The 23,776-nt window shown below is 33.9% G+C and overlaps 4 protein-coding genes across 4 annotated transcripts; all 4 read left to right on the top strand.

Moving 5' to 3' along the window:
- The first annotated feature begins 2,063 nt into the window (after window positions 1-2,063).
- Window positions 2,064-4,670, top strand: LOC140877339 (uncharacterized). The gene is made up of 3 exons (XM_073280877.1): window positions 2,064-2,747; window positions 3,225-3,325; window positions 4,026-4,670. Exons 1-3 carry the CDS (start codon window positions 2,281-2,283, stop codon window positions 4,667-4,669), a joined length of 1,212 nt encoding a protein of 403 aa, XP_073136978.1. The 5' UTR covers window positions 2,064-2,280; the 3' UTR covers window position 4,670.
- Window positions 4,671-7,222: 2,552 nt separating this feature from the next.
- Window positions 7,223-11,328, top strand: LOC140878267 (AP-2 complex subunit sigma). The gene is made up of 6 exons (XM_073281867.1): window positions 7,223-7,358; window positions 7,475-7,573; window positions 7,839-7,889; window positions 10,293-10,466; window positions 10,652-10,711; window positions 11,090-11,328. The coding sequence occupies exons 1-6, from the start codon at window positions 7,356-7,358 to the stop codon at window positions 11,204-11,206; spliced, it is 504 nt and encodes a 167-aa protein (XP_073137968.1). The 5' UTR covers window positions 7,223-7,355; the 3' UTR covers window positions 11,207-11,328.
- Window positions 11,329-15,376: 4,048 nt separating this feature from the next.
- LOC140877345 (naringenin,2-oxoglutarate 3-dioxygenase) lies at window positions 15,377-17,949 on the top strand. Its single transcript, XM_073280883.1, has 3 exons — window positions 15,377-15,836; window positions 16,797-17,225; window positions 17,482-17,949. The coding sequence occupies exons 1-3, from the start codon at window positions 15,477-15,479 to the stop codon at window positions 17,824-17,826; spliced, it is 1,134 nt and encodes a 377-aa protein (XP_073136984.1). The 5' UTR covers window positions 15,377-15,476; the 3' UTR covers window positions 17,827-17,949.
- A 2,450-nt stretch (window positions 17,950-20,399) lies between these two features.
- Window positions 20,400-23,103, top strand: LOC140877349 (uncharacterized). Its single transcript, XM_073280886.1, has 4 exons — window positions 20,400-20,737; window positions 20,824-20,973; window positions 21,079-21,149; window positions 22,499-23,103. The coding sequence occupies exons 1-4, from the start codon at window positions 20,504-20,506 to the stop codon at window positions 22,809-22,811; spliced, it is 768 nt and encodes a 255-aa protein (XP_073136987.1). The 5' UTR covers window positions 20,400-20,503; the 3' UTR covers window positions 22,812-23,103.
- Window positions 23,104-23,776: the final 673 nt, after the last annotated feature.

The following is a 23,776-nucleotide window of genomic DNA, read 5'->3' on the forward strand; positions in this document are numbered from 1 at the left end:
GCGCGGGAGAAGCGCGTTAGTATATAAATTATATTATTGAATCATCGATCATATATCATATATGAGCTAATTGAGATTTTTTTTAAAAAAATTTAGTTTCAGAAAATTTTTTTTAGAAAAAAAAAAAAGGAATGAAAAATCTGTCTCACAAGATTTTGTGTATATTAATTATCAGATTTGTGTATAGTTAAAGCTCCGGCAGACGACAAATAGTGACGTCTCCCTCCGTATCCATATATTTAAGATAATAAAAATTGCCATTTGTACTTATGCTGAGATAACTTATACGCGAAACTTGTGTGTCTGTGTGTAAAATTAGTGCTCCAATTGCGTTTTATGACCAAGAAAAATAATGAGAATATAAAGTTAACAATCATTGCCTTCCAAAACAAAAACTGAGATATTGGAATCAACATATCACATCATAAAATTTATTTAAAATAGCTCAATGACAATATGAAAAATTAAATTAAATATATAACTTAATATTAACAACTAACAATATTGCATCTTACACATAAATATTATACCGATGAACTTAATTATTCTTCTTATATTATCAAATACTTGAGATTGGAAAAATTTCAAGTGCATGTATCTGAAATTTGTTCAAATGTACTTTGATGTTTAGAGAATTCTATAATTCAAATTCATCTCTTATACAAGTATTTCATGTTAATTAAGATGAATTTCAAGTTTCACCCAATATTGGTATCATTTGAAATCCACTCAAATTTGTGCTTCCTAACGTGTAAATAAGTAATAAATGAAAATTTTAATTTGATCTATTGTTTCAATATTAACAATAAAATTGTAATCGAAATCGATGTATTTCAAATCAATCTCCCGAAAAACATCTTAATAGAAGCTATATATATATATATATATGAAATGGATGATGATCGAAGTAATATTGTAGAGCTCCAATAAAGGGTTGTCGTGATTGGGGCATCATTTCAGCAATCCAGGCAACTCACTTTTTATTCGAGAAAATGAAAAGAGGAACAACAAGAGAATAACTCCAAGCGATGCCTACAAAAGCTACGAACATGGCATGTTACTTTGGATGTGCATAAGTTGCTAGCCAACAAATCATACATGCAAATTACACAGTCTTACAATTAATATCCACCTGTCACCACTATTTATAGATCTAGTTAAACGTCGAATGTCGGGTTATAAATATATAATCCAATAATTATGATTATAATCGTGTCGTTTCCAATTTTATAAAAACATGGCGTGTTCAAGCGGTTTCTAATCGGTCCTATTTTTTTTTCTTAAAAAGTGTTGTTGTTTTTTTAAAACTAAATTGTTAATGTACAAGAGTATGATTTATGAAGCTTGATCAGGTCAAACGTGATAGCAAGTGGGAGATGTAAATGTACTAATAGTCTTAATTCATAGGTAAGCTTGGAAGTGTAGAGGGGCTTGTGAAAGTTTTAGAGCTTGAAAGGGATAGGACATCAAGTCTAGTCCTTGTCCAATATGTATAAAACCTCAAGTTTTTGGCTTTAAAGAAAGGTAAGCATGCAATCTAGGTGTAAGCATGCAGTCAAGTCTCAAAATAGATCAACTACGTACGATGCATGCAGTTTGTGGTGTATATATATGGTTGCTAGCTAATAGGAAAAGGAAAGAATACAAATGATTAAGTGGCTATTAAATTTTTTTTTAGAGAAAAAAATAATTTCATATAATTTTTACCTATACATAATATTTTTATATTTTATATTAAAATTTAACATGCCTACATATGTATCACAAATCATCCACCATTTTACATCGAAGATCCATCACATTTTCATGAAATTTGAAATGAGATATTGATGATCAAAAACTTAATATTTCACCACATGGTATATAAGAGAAGAATCACTCCAATTTTTATATATAGTACGTAAAAATTCGTGGAATATGGATCTCCTAAATCTCAAATCTCGTGATCAAGTTAAACAATGTATAGGCGGAAAAACTCCGCTGTCCAATATATATATATTTTGATTTGATAGAACGTAGAAATGTATTTACTGAATCCATGAAAGGAAAAAAGGAACCCTAGCTACTGTCCCCAACAAAACCCCTTTCCCCACACAACTCAACATCTTTAACCAATCTCGGATGCCTTCCCCCACTTAAACGAAAAACCCACCAAATATTTTAACATTTAACAGTTTAACACCACACTCTCTTTGCGCCAACTCCTCCCATGAAAAAGAGACCCAATTCTTCTTCCCCAATCATTCACCACTTCTCCTCCAATCCCTCTCACTTCTTTTCATGGCGCTCCTCACTTTCCTACCCGACCCCGAATCCAAGACCCTTCATCCTCCCCCGCCCGCCGCGAACCCCAAACGCAAGAAGAAACAGTACCATAAGACCAAGCACTCGTCCCCGTCCACGTCCTCGTCCTCTTCTTGGGACCAGATCAAGAGCTTGCTCACTTGCAAGCAGATCGAGGAATCCCAAATCCATCATCCCATTTACGCCTCCTGCAGCTCCATCTGCACGTTCCGGGACGTTGTCCACGGCAACACCAGGGTGGTGCACCGCTCCGATGTCTCCCCGGATAGCATTTCTTTGGGACAGGAAACCAGGCTTCTCAGCAAGAAAGGCAGCCACGGGTCTTCGTCAACGAGTCGTTCCGTAAATTCCAGCTATGGCGCTGGAGCCTACGCCGGGAGGGGGATGCAGCTGCGGAGGCTCTCGGGTTGTTACGAGTGCCACGCAATCGTTGATCCGAGCATGTACGCGATGAATATATATTTCCGTTTAATTTCAGTCCGTAGTTAGAATTCGTTGTTTGAGATAGTTTCTAAAAAATATTTTATGAGAGAAGAACCTAAAAAGTACTTCTTACGCGATGTTAGAAATGAGACTTGGATCTAAATCACCTCAAAAGCTGGCTCAAGAGGTGAGAGTTGCCCTTGTTTATTATATTAAGGGCTTCCAAGAATTATATTCTTCTGATGTTAGACAGCCCAGTTATGGGCGGTCTAACACACACGGAGGGTTTGGGCTCTATACCATGTTAGAAATGAGACTTGGACTTAACTATCTCAAAAACTAGCTCAAGAAGTGAGGGTTGGCCTTGTCTATATTAAGGACTCCCAAGAATTATATCCGAATGTATATTTCAATAGATCTCTCAAACACGGTCTATGTATCAAATACATGATTTTATCTCCATTTGATGGATGTTTGATTTGTTGGAGCGATCGCAGGTACCCATTGCCGAGAACGAGGATTTGCGCTTGCCCCGAATGCGGGGAGGTGTTTCCAAAAGTCGAGAGCTTGGAGCATCACCAGGCAATCAGGCATGCAGGTGCATCTTATTTAATTTAACTCTTTTCTTTTTTCCTTTTACGACTCCCAATCATGCACGTTCTCGAAGAAAATTCCACACTACCATTTGGCACACGGCACTGTTCGTATGTCAGCATCCAATGAACCAAAAAACAAATACAAGGTTTAATTAAGTTATATTTTTGTCTCGATCGTGTTAGCTTAATTATTGATAATTTGAAACCTCGATGTTGGTCATGATCCTATTTGGTCCAAATATAAAATTCTAATTATAGATGGAATTATCTTTTCAAAAAGACTATATTCTATATCAATATTTCAAAATTCAGCGTGCCCTGTTAACGGGATAACGTGGCAAATGAAAATTTATTGTTGCCATCGAAAAGTGGGTGATTTGTAGTACAATATTTCTCTAAATCCCATAAATCTTTGCCTGTGTTTTTAAGGGCAGGGGATACTGTGCTCATACAGCCACGTCATTTTCTTACGCTATGGACCAGTACTTGATATCAATTAATTTTTACAGCTTTCAATTAAAAGCACTACACTTTGCCACGTGGCGCGTTCATTCCCCACTCTGACAAGAATAAGACTTTTTTCCATTTTACCATTTTTTTTTTCCATTTATATTTGTTTGTATTTAAATGAGCATACAAAACTGATTGGGGATTCTAAAAAATTAAATAAAAAGGAGATAATTTAAGTAATTATTTGTGCAGTATCAGAGCTCGGCCCAGATGATTCTAGCCGCAATATAGTTGAAATAATTTTCAAATCAAGCTGGCTTAAAAAGGACAGCCCAGTCTGCAAGATCGAGCGGATATTAAAGGTCCACAACACCCAGCGCACGATCCAACGGTTCGAAGACTACAGAGACGCGGTGAAGACACGCGCCAACTCCACCGCCAAGAGGGACGCCAGGTGCGCCGCCGACGGCAACGAGCTGCTGAGATTCCATTGCGCCACGCTCACGTGCTCCCTCGGCGCGCGTGGCTCCTCCGGCTTGTGCGCCTCCGTTCCCGGCTGCGGAGTTTGTACCATCGTCCGACATGGATTTCAGGGTAGCAAGATCAGCGGGGTCCGCACGACGGCGAGCAGCGGCAGGGCTCACGACAGTATCGGCGTGTTGGCCACTCGCCGCGCCATGCTGGTGTGCCGCGTGATTGCTGGAAGGGTGAAGCGCGTGGGCGAGGAAGCGGCGGCGGGGGAGGACGACGGGGCCGCGGCGCCGCTGGCTGGCAGCTCGTTTGACTCGGTGACTGGCTTCACCGGAATATACTCGAATCTGGAGGACTTATATGTGTTTAATTCAAGGGCAATCCTGCCTTGCTTTGTTGTCATCTATAAAGCGCTCGAATGTTAGACAAAATCAAGGTTCAAACATTTTACTGGCTCGTGATTGTGATTATAAATATAGCATAATTTAAAGTTTATAAATTGAATAATTACATTTAATATATCGTAGATCGTTATTACGTCAATTATGTCGAAAAATTTTATGTGCATCCATTTAATATATCATGATATTGTGACAAATGAAATTTTGTATTGAATTTTTTTATTTTTATAAATTTTATGTGTTTTAAATTAGTTTGGAAGTTTATTCTCTAATTACTGGTCTTTAAAACATTAGATTTGTCATGAAGGGGGAATGTTAAAAAACATCTCTGCCAAACATAAAAACGCAGTCTACAAATATACAATAAAGACGTGTTTTTTTTTAATAAATGTATAACTTACTTATAACTTTCATGTTTCCATTAACTTGTACATGTTTTGGTTTTGATCCATTAATTTTTTCGATTTGGGTTTTGGTACACTAACTTTGCATTTTCAGTGTTTTTTGGTTCAACTGCATACGTGTCAACTTCTTATTGGTCCAAAATGATGACGTAGACCAATCAAAAGCTGACACGTATGCAGTTGGACAAAAAAAAAAACTGAAAATGCAAAGTTAGTGTACCAAAACCCACATCGAAAAAGTTAATGGACCAAAATTCAAATAATTTAAAGTTAGTAGAGTAAAAAAACTTATTTTTCCTTTCTTATAATCTCAAAACATAACTAAATGATCACAAATATATCTTCATTCATAGTTGTGCTTAAAAATTAACACACTTGCAAAAATAATTACTCGTAGAAAACAAACTATATATACAAGCATGCACATGATACACACACATATATATATATGTACATTTACGGTGACACAAATGTACTAATGGTAAATCCAGCCAAAATATGAAAGCGCGATGACTGTAAATTAATGGATATAAACTTTATAAATTATTTGTTTTTTTTAATCATTTCCCAAAATATGCCAAGCGATCCCAATCAAAATATTCAGCTAGTATTGATTTGTACCGCTACTCCGAGCTAACAATTAAAAAGCAATAACTTATTTATTACAAACTTTAGTTGTGTGACTTGCTGGTGGGTTTAATTAGGTTTGACTATGGTATATATGATTTCGATTTTTTTTTTTTTTTAAACAACACACACAGTACAGATATGATTTCGATTTGATAGCAAAAAAATGCTTAAATTTTAATAGCAAAAAAATGATTTTACTATAAAATATTATTAATGCTTAATTTTTTTATATTAAAACACTTTCATTTCTCGTTAAGTATTATCTATATTTAGAAGAAAAAAAATGGAGGTGAAATTGGCCAACCAACTTATTTCGGCACGTTTAAAATTTATATAGGTTTGTTTCGAGCTCGGATCATTTTGTAGTTACTAAACTTTTGAATAGATCGAGTTTAGTTCGTTAATAGCTCGTTTATCGTATTTAATGAGTTTCGATTGAGAACACATTGTTAAACATGCACGTTTTCGAGCTCGTTAAGCATACTATAGATCTCGAGTTCGATTTTTGATTCAATCTCATTAAAGATATTGAGCTCGAGCATATAATAAAATGTATCTTTGTAAACTAATACTAAATTTACATGTCCGCAAACGATAAACGAGCTCACAAGTTTATAAAGAAGCATGTTCGTGAAGTCAAGAATCAAATATTTTCTTCAAATAAAATTGTTGAACTCAAAACTAAACTCAAACCCGATTTGATAAAATTAACAAACAATTTCAAACAAATTTTATATCAAACGAAATTCTGAATAGCTCGTGAGTAACTTCATTCGTTTACATCTTTAATTCTCAAAAAACATCCCTTAACAAAACGAACACAGCCAAAAAGTCTCATCCCACGATGTACATCATGATTATCCTTGGTTGCCAGTAATGATGCATTCACATTAACCTTTTGTTTCTTGTGGAACACTGGAACGTGTATATTCAACAATTTGACTCGCTAAGATTTAAACGAATTCTATGAAAACCTACGCTTTATTTTTATTATATAAAGTAATAAATGGACATATCATACTTTTGGCATGCAGCAGTATTTCCTTTTATCTGTTGATTATTAATATAGCCTGTATTTCATTTATAAAGATCGGCGAAGGCATATTTCAAATGAATTCAAAATAAATAATTTATCCATAAAATCAAATTTACATATATTAATTAACATTAATATAATATAAGGGCCATTTTGAAATTTTTATATATATCCCTCTAAGTCTAATATAGTAATATGCTCAAGTATTATAACATATATAACATAAAGTATATTTTTGTTGATGTTTATAAAAGAAATATTAAAAATTAAAATCTAATACGATCATAACTTAAATTTCCATACAAATAAAATAAAACTTGATAATTAAATTAATGTCTATTCAAATATTTGATTAATGATTATAATTCATCTGGTTCATTTACAATTTTTTTTTGGAAAAAACCATTGGGGTCGTTGTTTGTTCATTTACGATATATTTTTTAAAATAATATAATATAAAAATATCAAAAATATTATTTCTCGTCATAATACATTTTGACCACGGTTGTAAATTGTAATTGCAAAATCACTTCGCTTAGCTGTCACCTTTGACTTCACCTGGCATCTAATTCTTTCTATCTTGCCCTAAATTCGACCATTTCAATTTTGGGGACTCCGGTGCTCCAGCATTCTAATCAAAATGGTGCTGAGAACTTTTTGGGAATCTATTATTTGATCTTAACGATTCAAATTTTCGTTGATTTGTTCTAATCGGAGTCCGTGTTTGCAAATTTTATTTATTTTTATGGAAAATCGCAGATCCGATTCATACTGTTGCAAAACAGGCAGGGAAAAACGCGACTGGCCAAATATTATGTTCCTCTGGAGGAATCTGAGAAGCATAAGGTTGAGTATGAGGTAATTTTTACAGGCATCCGAATTTCGTTCTCAAGATTGAAGTGTCCGTAGGCTGGCTTCGGATGAATTTGGTGGATTGACCTCACTCCGTACATAAATTGCTTGTATAATTTCTAAACCATTCGATTTTAAATCCAAAGCAAAATGATTCAGATGTCAAATTATTGAGTCATTTTCAATGCATTCTTCAAAATCCGTTGCCAAATGAAATACTTCAATTCAAATAAAACCTTAAATGCTTCAAGGCTTCGTCTGTTAATTGCAGGTTCATCGTTTGGTTGTGAACAGAGATCCCAAGTTTACCAATTTTGTGGAGGTGAGCATTTAATTAAGATGTTTTCGATCTTTTTTTAAGCTAGACATATGGTTTTATTTGATATTCTTTAAGCTGCATTCGTGAGACATGGATTTGAAGTAAGATATAAAATTAAAACATCTGAAAACATATTGATATGAAATGACATCTAGGTGGTTGTTCGATTCAAATCCTTTCAAAATGTATCTTGAATACGTCGGAAGTGAATGTAATACCTGAACCTAAATAACTTTTCTGTTCGAACATGCACAGACAATTTGAAATTACTTGTTTCAAATCTACCTATCCTGGCTATCCGTATATGGCATCGCTGAATTGTATCTGTAATTATGTTTTATGGATACAACCTTTGCTTAAAACTTCTGTTTCTTGAATTGTTTTCTCCCCTTTCATTTATCTGGGTTGGTTGGTTCATTTTTGCATGATGAAAAGCCCCAAGTTCACAAGGCAGTTCAAATTTAAAAACTTGAGACAAGGCAAATAAGTTTGCATTTTATTTTTAGGTTGTGTTTGGTTTAATCCGTTTGAAGGATTTCTAATGTATTATATTTGATGTGTTTACATAGTATTCCATGTGAATGACTTTCAAATTCACCATATAATCATGTCATTTGAAATCCATTTTACTATGTATTAATAATGTGTAAATGAGTAAGGCGTTGATTTAAGATTTAATATATCATTTCATTGTAAACAATAAAGATATAATCGAAATCCATAGATTTGAAATTCATTAATCCAAACACAACATTAGTGTTTTCGTGGACGCGTTTATTATTTTAATCTTTATTTCTAAGTTTAATACAATTTGTTTGCTCCTAATATCAAATTTTAGTGGCCCAACAATAACTGTACATTGAAAACTAAAAGCCCAATTATAAACGTGGCAGCTCATATAATTTAGTGGCCTAATCAATCAACTAATGCATCAATAAAAGTATTACAAGGCCTTGAAGACAAAGCAGCGGGGGAGACTTGGGCACTTGGCCAATATCAACCCACACAGAAGGTCAGCCCCCGAACAAGAATCCCAAGCGCATCAAAAGAATACAACTGAGAATTAAAATCACTAATGATTCTGGAAGTACATAAATATTGGCATCGAATCCAATCAAACCCTCAAAGAGCAGCATGTCTTCACGAGTGTAAAAAAAAACATCTTTCTTGAAAGCTGCTTTGACTAAGACATCCACAATTTACATCTCTTCGGGATAAAAAAGAGTAAAATGGGCTGGAAATTCTAGGCCAATAGAGCAATTATATATCGGATTCTAGTGTATCAAAACTCGATATATCTTTGTTGGGTGGTATATCAAGTAGGATTAGATTAACTAACCCAATTAACGTGAACGGGTACTCAATCAAAATACATATAATATTATATGTATACATTAATGTCTAGACCCATTCAAAGCTCAAGTCTTCCTCCCTCAATTGAGTGTTTATTGCCGACTGTCATATCTTCTATCTCACCCACCTTCACTCTGAAGTCTTGTGACCCTGTCTCTTCCAAGGTAAGCATAGGCAGTATGAGAAAATGACATATCATTGATGATTGGTAAATGTTGAGAAAACAATGTTTAGCGCTCCTCTGTTATTCTTCGCCTACCGATGGGAAGAACTTTTTCAAAATTCAATCAACGATTGTCATATATTTAAGAAAAAATTAGGCACCCCAAAGTCAGCTATCTAAAAAAGTATGGTCAGGTTGTGTACCTGGCCTTTACTGTTAGAAACCAAGAAAGTGACCCAACACCCGCACGGTCACACCTAGACATTCATTTTAAGGCATTTAATCAAAATTTATGAATCCGGTTGTCTTTGGGATTTTATGCGAAATGTTTCAAATCTCTATGGACCTAGGAAAATGGGAAGTTAATAAATATACGTCCTCTTTGTACTCGTTAAAAATAGAATGCTCAGGTTTGAGAACAAAAGTGACTGGAAATATGTACGAAGTTAAGCTCACTAGCTCTAGATATCTTAGAATGGAAGCATAATCCTGAATTTTGGTTGCCGCTTGCCTGGATGACATTTAAGACAATAGAAAATAAGGTAATCTCGTAATTTTTGGCCTTGCAGAACCATAAAAGGGTAACACACTCTTTCTTTGGTTCATTAGGAAAATGGGAATCCAGGAAAAAATGTCAGTTATATTGTGTTTTCTGCTTTTTTATCATATGAAACACCAAAAATTAAAATAGTAGAAGTGTTGGTTTCTTTTTTATTTTCTGCAGTTGCGTTTGCACTCATAATTTATGATGCCTGCTTCACTTTTCTGAGAAGAGGCTAAGCTCTTTTTATTTGGTTCTTTTGTGGGTCTCATTCTCAATGGTTAGTTTGTTTAGGTTATAATACCCAGTACCACATTCATGATGCATTATTGGCTAAACTTTCGTGCAGTTCCGAACTCATAAGGTTATCTACAGGCGATATGCTGGGCTGTTTTTCTCCTTGTGTGTAGACATTACAGACAATGAGTTAGCTTATTTGGAGTGCATTCACTTATTTGTGGAGATACTGGACCATTTCTTCAGCAATGTTTGTGAGCTTGATTTAGTATTTAATTTCCACAAGGTATTTAATTTCATCATTCCTGTTCGATAAAAGGCGACCTCTTGCTTTTAATGATGAAATGGCAATGGTGGTTTTGGGTTGGGTGGGGAAGTGGACATAGTTTAGAGCATCGTGTTTTATGTTTATGATAAGTAGCGTATACGTATTATTTCATGTCTGATTAATCTTGACTGTGAATGTTAAAGGTGTACCTTATACTGGATGAGTTCATTCTTGCCGGGGAACTCCAAGAAACGAGCAAGAGGGTAAATCTTTTCACTTCACCTCTAATTTGTGGCAAAATGTTGAGACAACTACAATATATCCGTGAGCCATTTTACTTTACTCTGATGTAGATGGATATGTATGATTTTCTTACTATTTATTACACAAATCAATTGCTTGACAATAGTTTTGGCCAAACTACACCTTCCCCCACTTTGTCTAGGATGGAGACGCCTAAAGTCTTTCAAATAGTGCGTGGTCCTAATCAGAGATGGGTCCATTGGTGTGCCCTCAAAAAGATTGTAGGGAAGCATCGACACACAACATGAGAATTTATATTTTTGTGTTTGAAAAAATATGGTTCCGGTGGATTTCCCATGAATTTGTCATTTAATTTCTCAACTGCTTGTATAATACAGGCTATCATAGAAAGAATGGGGGAATTGGAAAAGCAGAGTAGAGATTGTATTGATGGAGCAATGTTAATGAAGTTGATCTCAGATTCCACATCGCACCTACATAGCGTAGTCTTGTGAATCTTGCTTACATTTGTTGGTGAAGTGGGGTTGTATGTTGATTATCGTCGACTGGAGAATTGTTATTTGCACTGTTGAATATCAGCTTGAAATGCATGATTGATTATGTTTGCACAACACAAGCTGAACTGTTTTTCCCCGTTATACTTTATTCATGTATCGGCTGATTATTTTCACTTCAGCGGAGCCGAGTGATAATTGTTGCCACCACCAGAGTCCACGAGACGGACTCGGCCGCCGTGAGCGTTTATGATCACAAGATTTTCAGAACCTATGAGTGCTATGACTTGTAGACAATAAATGAACCGTCGGGGTTTTCTCAAAAATCAACGATGGTCATGAAGGAAGAGAGAGCATAATAAAATCGAGCATTAATTAGATACCAAATCTTTATCCAACTGAAAATGATATATAAACGAGAAACTTTCAATCTATTGTTAGGGTAGTGTCTTGAAGGTGTATCTAACTATACATATATGGATGGAGCTATGATCTTGGTTCAGTGTAGGCGAGTTTATACTCCTCCTGGAATTTTACTTTCCCTACCTATTTAGGTAGTATTTAGGAGAGTTTGTAGGAAGTATTTTTCATTTTTTTTTCCATAAAATTTCACAAATTTTCAAAATTTTGTGAAAGAAAAGCTGAAAAGTACTTCCTAAAAATCTCACAGTTATTTTTCTTAGTGTGATTGCAAATATTCCCTTAAATTCGTTGATTTTAGAGAAATTCAAACTCTCACAATCGAAAACTCACTCGTTCTAGTAATTGCAAACACGTTCTTATATCGGTTGATTTTAGAGAAATTCTGGACTCTTACAAACGAAAACTCTATCGCCCAAAATGGTAGGAAATAATCGTTTTCAACAAAACATGTCATACTCTGTAAACTATAAATGTGTGTGTGTGTGAATATCCCAAACCTAGTCGTTTTCGGGCCTTTCCCATCCGAATGCAGGACAAATGGCCTCAATTTATGTTGAGTTGGGTCTATTACCTAAATATATAACACAAATTACAATATGCATGTGTTTGGTGTCATATTTGTAAACCTTTTGAAGATCTATCTTGCCACTGTTTTAGGGCGGATATTTTTCAATATATGTAGGGTTTATTATTTTTTTAGTGGATCTTATGTGTATTGATAAATGTAATAAACGATGTGTTGTATGTAAAAACATTATCTCGAGATACATCCAAATAAAGATGGTCATTCACATGTATTGATAAATTATAAATGCATATCCTTAGATGTGCAGCCTTGGAGTATTGCCTTTTCAAGTAGCATAAAATTTTCAGATATGTAACATCATGATAGTTTCTTTCAAGTGTAGCACAAAATTTTTTCTCTAACTCTAAAGATAGCACCAGAATTTACCCCATACATCCATGTAGACCTGGCCACGGGCCGGGTCCGGGTCGGCAATAGGCCGACCCTTAACCGGCCCGCCCGTGGCCGGTTCCGGTCCGGGTCCGGTTAATCGGCGGTTTCGGGTCCGGTTCGACCCTTGTTTTTTTTAAAAATAAAAATAAAAAAAACTTGTAAAATTGAACTTTAAAAACTCTATCAAGTATTTCATTATCTCAATAAAAAGCTAATACATATATTAAATAAAAAATATATTATATTTTATATTTAAATATATTATAATATTACATTTATTCAATAAAAAATATATAGCATTTCAACTTTCAACATTGTATATTAAAAACTCTATCTAGTTCAATAAAAAAATATGTATTTATTAAATAAAAAATATATTGCATTTCAACTTTTCACATCTTATATTAAAAATTATATATATCAATAAAAAATTTATTATATTTATTCAATAAAAATATATATTATATTTCAACATCTTATATTAAAAACTCAATTAATCAATTAAAAACTCTATTTATTTCAATAAAAAATATATTACATTTAAACTTTAAACATCTTATATAAAAAATATTATTACATTTAATTATATTCAATCAAGTTTTATTAACAAATTAACACTTGGCCTAGTGGCAAGAATGAAGTCCCAAAATCATTTGGTTTTGGGTTCAAATCTTACCTATGTGTGAATATCAAATATATATTATTTAAAATTAAAATAATATTTTAAAATGGTCAACCTGCTGGGTCAACCCGGCGAACCCGGAGGGTCGGATCCGCCGGGTTGAACCGGCCAACTCGCCGGATCGGCGGTTTTCCAAAGAAAAAACCGGTCCGGTTTCGATTCCCAGTTGGACCCGTTGACCCGGTTAACCGACCCGTTGACCACGGGCCGGTCCGGGTTCGGGTTTGGGTTCAACCAGGCCCTTGGCCAGGTCTACATCCATGGCGATCCATCTACTTTTCAAATATACATGCATCATTAAATTAATATAATAATTTTTTTTAAAAAAAGAAACGAGTATTTATTTACTCTTAACAATTGTTTTTAATCACAAATTTTATTCATGCATATAATTTTATTTATTTAAATAATATTACCCAATCTGTTTACATGTACGTGGATGCCACTGCCAGTCTGCCAGACTGCCACCATCATGTTTGGAACAAGTCTGAATCCCATTCCTTTCCCGCCTTAAAAAAAAAGAAGAAGAAAAAAAAAAGAAAATAAAAGTATCTATAAAATATTCTGAATATCAAAATTGCATGTTCTAATTTGAGGATCATTTCAACCTACCTATATAGGCATTGCTCCCATGATAGATCTATGAATCATAATTTAACAATATATACAGGATCCACTAAAAAACCATGAACCCCACATTTATTGATAAATATCAACAGTTAACCCTGATTGGATATAAAATAAGATAATGAGATGTTACCCTTTCGTTTGAAGCGAAATTTGTACAAATCACCAAATGCACGGAACCAAAATCAGTCCGATTAATATAATATTCCCCCCCAGCTACCTAGAAATAATTGGTAGCAAATAAAAAAATATATTTGTGTGTTATATGTTGAAAATAAAAAAAAAAAAATTAGGTACGTAAAGGAGCTTAGGGGTAGTTCAGAAAGCATGCTGGCCACCCCCCAGTCTCCCATAAATGCGAGATTTGTTAACCATCATTCAATTCTTCAATTATGGGAACCACTTTAATTAATTAGGAGATATCTTTTCATTTATATATATATGTACATGTCTTTCTTTTTATCCAGATTTTGTTTTAGTTGGAATCACTATAACAAATATCATTTTTATTTCATTTTACTATGTTTCATTATATCAAGTTTTTTTTTTAAAAAAAAAAATTAATTTGATACGGCGTGTAAGAATATCAATTTGGTCAAATCAAATAATCCGATGCATATATAGGTCGATGAGCTAAAGCAATTACTCTCACATTTTAGTTCTTTTTTTTTTGGGGCCCATTCCCCCAATTTATTGATCATTTAATCTTCTATCTTCTAGAACGGTATATGATTTAAATAATAGTATATTGCATTAAATTCTACGTATAAAATCACCACACACGTATACGACTTCTCCGCCATGTAATAATTTCGATTTTAATATCAATTTGAACATTTTTTATTCGATGGGCTAGCTAAACTATCTTTTGATAAATCTATTTTTAATGTTCCATCTTTGCTTCAATACCGTACTTTATTGATGAAATAATGAGATGTCTAAAATAACTATTTTCGAGGTTATGTAATTTTGTATAGCAAAAAAAGGCTATTTTAATTAGTAAATTAAATTCGTAATTTATCTAGCTATAACTAATATATCTCAACAAAATTTTTATTTATATATACTCCTGAATTATTATTAAATGATCATATCAGCTAGCTAACATATAATACTATTATCACTAAATATTTCACACAAAAATTGTTTCACATGAAAAAAAATTTGATATTACATGCCTGAAATGTTGATGTTATATTTGAAATTAAAAAAAATTATCTCACGCATACTAATAAAAAAAAACTCTTCGTTAACAACGTGTAACCGAATGCGTATATATAATGTTTTTTAAAATATAATATTATAGTAAAATGCATTAAATTATATGTTTAAGATCACCACACACGTATACTAAATTATGGCTAGCTTCGGTTAATAATATATAAATTGAATTGGTTGAAAGTTGAGTACACTACACATAAAATAAAAAATAAAAAATAAAAAAAAGAGTTAGGTATAGCTTGGCGTTTTTTGAACAATATTAAAACCCCCTAACTTTTCTAACTAATTATCTCCCTTCAGTTTTCTCCCTCACTCTCTCAAAACAAAAACCAAAACCAAAACCAAAACACTAATTTTCAATGGGGAAAACACTAACAGAACAAGCACAAGAGGAATCCCTGAACCCGAAATTCATCCGGGACGAAGACGAGAGGCCGAAGGTTGCGTATAACGATTTCAGCGTGGAGATTCCGGTGATATCTCTGGCGGGGATCGATGAATCTGCCAACAACGAGAGGGACCAAGTGCGCCGGAAGATAGTGGCAGCTTGCGAGGACTGGGGGATTTTTCAGGTGATCGATCACGGAGTCGACGCCAAACTCATAGCCGAAATGACTCGTTTCGCTCGCCAGTTTTTCGACTTGTCGCCGGAGGATAAGCTTCGTTATGATATGAGTGGTGGCAAGAAAGGTGGCTTCATTGTCTCCAGCCATTTACAGGTTTTCTATATATACATTTATTCATCGTTTTCATTTGCATTCATTATCAGAATATTTTTTTCATGAATATTGTTTTGAAGATACCATACTTAATGAATTTAATGTAATGCTATTTAATCCATATATATATATATATATATATAATTTGAAAGACCATGCTAATTATTTTCAGAAATGTTTCAACGTGATAGATAGGTCGGTGTTCACGGGAAAAAAAAAAAAGAAGCACTGCAATTAAAAAACCAAACGTAATGATCAGATCATGGTTTTTGCATGCATTGCATATTTGTAATTCTTAATTAGTAATTGATAAATATAAACATATTACGATTTTTTTCCATAAAAGAAAATAAAAGAAAGAAAAACGTAGAGGTTATGAACTTAAGTTAATGGTAGAGTATGTTGTACAACGCAGAGATTAGTTCGTCCCGTTTAATGGTGGGTTAATATGGTAGGTTGTCTACGACTCGTTTCATTAATCCGTTTGATGTGTCTATGTACAACATAAAAAAGACTCAAGACCGATAAGTAAAATTAATTAAAAATTACCAAACTAGGTATACGGCCGAAGTTAATTATTTGATAATAAACTAGCCCACACCGCGTGCACGTACAATCTAATTTTTTTCGTTTTTGTTTTTATAAGCAACTCTTGCCGGCCAGAAAAAAATGAGAATTTTCTGATTTTTAATATGTGGGTTTAGAAATTTTTTTATATAAATTAAAATTTTCATTAAAAAAAGAAAAGAAAAGAAATGAAATTATTTGGAGATTTCTAAAAGTCGTTACACCTAATATATACAACATTGTCTCTCTCTCTCTCTCTATATATACATTATGACCCAAATGTTATATACATAGTGTATATATATATATAAATCTATTTAACTATAAAATTAAAAATTTGTAAGTTTTATAATGAAAAGTTCATAATGAAATTCGACTCTATACATTTTGAAGGGTGAAATGGTGCAAGACTGGAGAGAAATTGTGACATATTTTTCGTACCCGATCAAGGCCCGAGACTACTCTAGATGGCCCGACAAGCCGGAGGGATGGCGGCCGGTGACGGAGGCCTACAGCGAGCAGCTGATGAATCTCGCTTGCAAATTGTTGGATGTTTTATCAGAGGCCATGGGACTGGAGAAGGATGCATTGACTAAAGCCTGTGTTGACATGGACCAAAAGGTTGTGGTCAACTTCTACCCGAAATGCCCTCAACCGGATCTCACACTCGGCCTGAAACGACACACGGATCCAGGTACCATCACTTTGCTGCTCCAGGACCAGGTTGGCGGCCTGCAGGCGACCCGCGATGGCGGCCACACTTGGATCACGGTTCAGCCCGTTGAAGGGGCTTTTGTTGTCAATCTTGGGGACCATGGTCATGTGAGTTATATTTATATAATCCCTTCCCCCCACCCGCCCACCCATCCTTTTTTTTTTTTAACCTCGAATAACTGTTGGAGATTTTATGCTACACCGGACGAACATTCCCCAAGTTCTTCTTGGGGTATAACATAGCATCACTCGAACAATTATATATGTGCTTGTTTCATTGAAATAACATTAGCAAATCAAAGATTAATGAAAGACTATATATTCTTGAAAGAAATTAATTTAAAAGGGGAATGAATTTTGACAGTATCTAAGCAATGGGAGGTTCAAGAATGCGGATCACCAAGCAGTAGTGAACTCAAACAGCAGCAGATTATCGATAGCAACGTTCCAGAATCCAGCACCAGAGGCCACTGTTTACCCTTTAAAGATCAGGGATGGGGAGAAATCGATACTCGATGAACCGATAACATTTTCCGAGATGTACAAGAGGAAGATGGGCAACGATCTCGAGCGTGCGAGGCTCAAGAAATTGGCTAAGGATGTTCAAAAGACGCAGCAGGGATTAGCAGAGGATGGGGTGATGAAGAACGAATCCGAGCTTGCTGTTAATGTTAAAACATCCAAAGGCATAGAAGAGCTTCTTGCTTGACCACATATTACTTACTATTGATTGATATATATGGACTTCTCGTTTTCATCATCTTTGATTCTAAAGCTTATATTATGCTTGAGAAATTTGTAATATATATATATATGATATTGACTTTTTTGATACGGGATATTTGAAACTTATTAGCATATTTATCATACCTCTCTGTTTCGGCTAAAATTATGCAAGAGCAATTGATTCGGCCCCAAGTCCAATAAGCAGACACAATTACACAGCAAAACCCATTAATTATTCAAAAATAATTTAATTTGAATGGGTCAATTGGGCAAGCAAGAAGTGATCGTGGAGAAAAAAGTATCCAAGCAGAGAACAAAAAGAAAAGAATTGACTGAAGACAAGAAAACAACTCAACATCACTCATTCAAACCTATGGTAGACTGATCACATGCTTACTAAACTGATCTCGCTAAAGTGCTCGAGTACTCAGTTGACTTCAGATATGAACTTGTTCCCAAGCTGGAGACAAAACTCATGTTGTGTAATTGTTGCTTTTAATCAATATAGATTACACAAATTTTGTGTAAACACTCTCATAATATGGATATGAACTTGTTCCCTAGCTGGAGACAAACACTCAATGTTGTGTTATTGTTGCTTTTAATCAATATATAGATGTTTGTAGGATGAGTTCACCAAACACGCATCGTACTAAATTCGTGAGCGCTGAGTAAACTCCGGAATTAACGCAATAACTTGCGAATCATGCCAATCATGTAAAATGCATTGAACAATCCATGTGCGACAAACTAGTCCAATAAAGTTTTGATAGAGGGAATCAAACACTTAACCACTGATAAATTACTTATCTTTATTCTACTCTACCAACTTAAACACCTTTTCGAGGTGGCCTAAATTCTCTATGTTGTTCCCACTAATCAAGTAGAGAACATGATCATACGGTATTAATTCTCAAACATAATCAATTTATCACTAAATTACTTCAGTTCCATATTCAAACCAATACCAATAAATTAAGGTTATAATATTTGAATGAAATGATTTCAAATGTATTTTTATTGTTATATAATACTTTATATCAAATTATCAAATAAATTTGATTTCAAGTTCATCCAATAAAGATGTCATTTAAAATTCATTATACTTGAACGTTGGCGGGAATAAAACTGTAATCGATATATGTGTGTTTTTTAAAAGCGTCTAAACCAAGCATACTGGAAAGAAGACTGATAATAAACCATAACAAGAACCACCACCAAGACGATCAGCAAACCCACCGGAGAACTCCCCTCCTCCTCCGCCCAAGACGTGTGCCTCTGGATTCCGAAGTGGTGGCGCCACCATCTGCGGCGGAGCATCATCATGTGCACCACCAGAATCGCCACAAGTGGCAGCAGAATGAGGCCGAACCTTAACCCCATCTTGCTTCTCTCCACCTTTTCTTTAAACTCCGAATAAGCCGCAAAATACAGTAACATGATGAAGAGCCCGAAAAACACCATTAATGGCAGAGGCGGCGGCGATATCGAATCCAGGGTTTGATCTTTCCAGCTTATACCCCTCTTGTCTCTTACAAACCAACCCATTTTCTCTTCTTTTTTTTTTTCTTGATTGTTTCTTGTTCTCTCGGGACAAATTTCTTGTTTTCGAAATTTAGTTTATAATCAAAATTTGTGTGCTTTAGCACAAATTCTGCCTTTGATTCGATTCTATGGATGCCAAACAAAACAGAATTCAGATTTATTTACACGCATGTTGCAAGGGATCGATGCAAAAATGGTAGTTTACCTTTTTAAGCTCATCATGAAAGTAGAGAAAAGGAAACAGAATATATTCTCTAATTAGTGATCAATATTCAATATATTGCTACATATATACAACTAGTTGTGGATCATTAATATTGTATAAACATTTCGCTAATTAATGTAATAGCTTATAAAATATGTCTTACTATTCATTTAAGAAAGTAGGAAAAATCGAATTTTCCGACCATTGCTCAAGTGTTTTACTGTTCCACCAACTTGAGACACGGTTATGAACAATAAATGGATCAATGTTGAAAGTGCTAATGTTCCTTTCATAAGGTACTTATATAAAATAATAAATAATATAAAAACTATTATGTTGCTTTAAACTTCAAAGAGGAAAAGTTATGAATAAAAGAGTTTGGGCCGGAAAGAAGATTTGAAAATAAACTAAAGAAATTGGTGGTCTTAAGAAAACATAAATTTCTAATGGGAAGAAGTGATTACAAAGAAATTAAATTAAATTATTTAAAAAATAAATATAGTTTTTTTTTTTTGCTAAAGAGAATTATTTTCTATTAGTCCAGAAGGTTAAGTTTCACATTGGTCCATTAACTCGACATATTTCGATTAATCAGTAATATTTTATTGTTACCCGATATATTTTTTGAGACTTTCTTGCTAAAATATATATATATAAAAACCATGATGGACTTGTGTAAAACTTGAATGAATATTGGGCTTCAAGGCCCAGTCTGTTTACGAGGAGCCCAGGAACAAGGGCTGGGTCTGTTTACGAGGAGCCCAGAAACACAGAGCTTTCAGTAAAATGGCATTTGACAGTGGAAACTGGAAACCCTTCGTTCTCCTTTCTCTGAAAATCCGAAAAAAGTAACGAATATCTTGGGTTTGAACTATAATTTTCATGAAAATTTGATTTCTCCTTCTTGAAAATGCCTCAAGAAGATTCGAAACTCGTGAAGAAAGAGGAAGTAGAAGATGAGGAAGACGAAGAGAGCATTGCCAGTTTTGCCAATCGCAAGAAGAAATTGTCTAGCGGCAGCAATGCCTCGCTAAAATCCGAGCCCAAAGTCAAGAAAGAAGTTAAGAAGGTGAAAAAGGAAGAAACGGATGAAGATTTTGAAAATCCCAGCTCAAAAAAATCCTCCAACAAGCCGGATAAGAAGGTAAAACTGTAATTTTTTTCGGGCTATCTTAGATTTTTTTTTCCTGCTATTCGTTTATGAATTTTGGTTTGGATTTTGGGATGAAGGGAGATATAAAGAAGAAAACGAAGAAAGAAGAGGTAGAGATGGAGGAAACGAAGAAGGGAGGTAAAGCAGGTGATACTGGTAAGGATACTAAGATAAAGGAAAAGAAAGTATTTGATTTACCAGGTCAAAAGAGGGATCCGCCAGAGGAAGTAAGCTTGCATTTTTCCCCTTCAATTTGATGTGTTGATGTTTTATTAATGTGTTCTAATTTGAATATTTTGGAACAATTTATGTGTTTTGAATTGGCTATTCAGAGAGACCCGTTGAGGATTTTCTATGAGACTTTGTATATGCAAGTGCCCACCAGTGATATGGCCTCAATATGGTGAGAAAGGTTTCTTTCAAAGCTTTTGAAAATTTGTTTGGTTAGATTTGTTTTCACCTGTGTCGCGACACTGGTTAGTTATTCGTTTGGATGGCAATATGTTAGGGAATTATGCAATAACTATTACTACGTTTATCTCGTCGATGCTATGGTGATAGACTGTATGATTGCTACTCAATGTCATTTATCTTTTACACTTTCTTTCTTATACTAGATTAGATGCAACTCCAAGCTTTCCTCATCCGTGAGTTTTGTGTCGTATTGATGAGTGCTATGTGGTTTTTGACTTTTGTGTCTTGATTTTGGTAGCTGAGCACATCAAGTGTTCATAATTCATGGATTGGATGTTATACTAGTAGCCTGAATGTGAGCTTGTTCATTTGTCTTCTCAAATATAATATTTTTCTTTTTGTGTATTCAAAGTTTTCTTGTTTTAAAAAACAGTTATTCATCAGTTTGGTAATGTGTTTGAAACAAAATGAAACATGGTATTACAAAGACATATTTTTAGTATTTCATTTTTTTAGCTTTGGTTTCGCACGAAAATACCTCGGTTTTAATACTATAAGTACTGTTGCTATACGATGATAGTATGGAAGTTTGTACCTGAAAATGCAGGAAAGAAATGAAGTAGATTTTTTTTCTTGTATACTTTTCTTTGGGATTTTAATATGATTCTTGTGGAGCCATTCAGACCATCATACTCTACCTTTAATCAGACCATCAGAGTAACCTAGAGTTTCCTGTTGTGTAGGTTGCTTTTTTTCTTTTTTTTAAAAAACATAATTTTGATATATTTCTTTTTAAGCCATAATTTTGAGCATGATCCCAAATTTCATTGCATATATTTTTTTTAAATTGAACTTCTTAAACATAGTCTCATTGGTTTGAATTTTTTTCAAACAACTGTTGAAATTTTGAATTTAAAACCTAGAACAAGATTCTTGACTCCAAGCATAGAACCCTGTTTTTTTCCTCTCAAGTGCTTTTATAACATGGCATTGAATAAACAATTCATGTTCTGAAGGAAAGTAATGTGTCTTGCTCGAGGGAATCATGCTTTTGGAGTAATTTAGAGTACATGGTGTTCATATGAATTTTGTTTTTGTTTTTATTAAAACGACAACGATTACCCTTTCTTATCAACCTTTTGGTCTTCCATAACCTCCCTTGCACTTGTGCGTATCATCCAATGTGTTGGTTGTACATATGTGGTAGTCTAGCTCAAATCACTAGAGCTTAAATTTCATATATGTAAACTACCTTCAATAATACTATTGACAACATTTGCTGCCAACTAGAATGACTAAAGTATCCGGTTTAAAAAACATTGGCTAATTTATTTCCAGGATGATGGAGGCTGGTTTACTTACAAAGGACTTGGCAAAGAAAGTTTTCGAGAAAAAACAGAAACGGGCACAGCAACAAAAGCTCGGTACCCCAACCAAAACTGTTGTGGTCAAGAAGAAAGCAGAATCCGTTACAGTTGTGAAGAAATCAGCTGTATCCCCCGTTTCAGTACAGAAAAAAAAGACATCTAGTTCTAAAGTTGTAACGAAGCAGTCAATGAAACGCAAGAGCAAGGACGACTCTTCGGAAGATGATGCAGATGACGATTATGAGGTGGGTGTTAAAAAAGAGAAGAAACGGAGAGTATCGTAGCAAACTTTGATCTTCTTTGTTCTTGACTATAATGTTCTAATTTTACTATCGGCCTTATCAAACTAATTAAGTACTAGAGGGGAATCTGCAGTGATGGCCTCTTATATGTTCCTCATATCGAATTTTCATTAACTTTAATTTTTACCTTTATTTTTCTTGAATGGTGATTGTTATTTTGATGCAATTGCAATGCGTTCAAAGGAGATTGGTACCAAATCTCCTCTCAACATTCTAATGGCCAATTGTCTATCCATTCTACTCCGTCCCGATTATATAGCTCATATTTCTTTTTTGTGTTTGTCCAAACATATAGGCATACATTATATTTAATAATAATTTTTTATACTTATTTTTAATATACCTCTGTTAACTATATCTTAACAATTGTGTAACCATTTTTTAAATACATTAAATAAAAATAAAATAAAAAATGTATACATAATTTTTTTTCTCGATGAAAACTGTGAAAAAAAATTATATTATCGAAACGTAGAAAGCATATGTAATAATGCATCGACTCTTAGATTAACCAATTGGGTCATTTTTATGGATGTACGAAAGTACGCTTTCTTTTAATTCAATAAAATTATTTTAATGGATGTACGAAAGTGCCCTTTATTTTAATTCAATAAAATTATTTTCAGGATGTATTTTTTCTAAATTCTAATAGAGTGTTTTGCAATCACTAAAAAAAGTGATTGTTAGATTTTGGCTTAAAAAAATAACTTTTGTGTGTTTTTTAAACCCAAATTATGTGTTAGCTTATGCTCAACTTAATTGAAATTTAAAAGCTAGTCATGGTGATTATGATTCTCCAAAAGTGATTCTAATAAAAAAAATCAATGTTAAAATCACTTTAATCACTTATTTATCAAGCACTATCCAAATTTGATTTTTAGATTTTCACATTTATTTTCAAATACTACCAACTTTTGATTTTTTTTAAATTTTTTATAATTTATAAA

This window comes from Henckelia pumila, chromosome 1 (genome assembly GCF_033568475.1).
Source record: "Henckelia pumila isolate YLH828 chromosome 1, ASM3356847v2, whole genome shotgun sequence".
NCBI classification, from domain to species: domain Eukaryota; kingdom Viridiplantae; phylum Streptophyta; class Magnoliopsida; order Lamiales; family Gesneriaceae; genus Henckelia; species Henckelia pumila.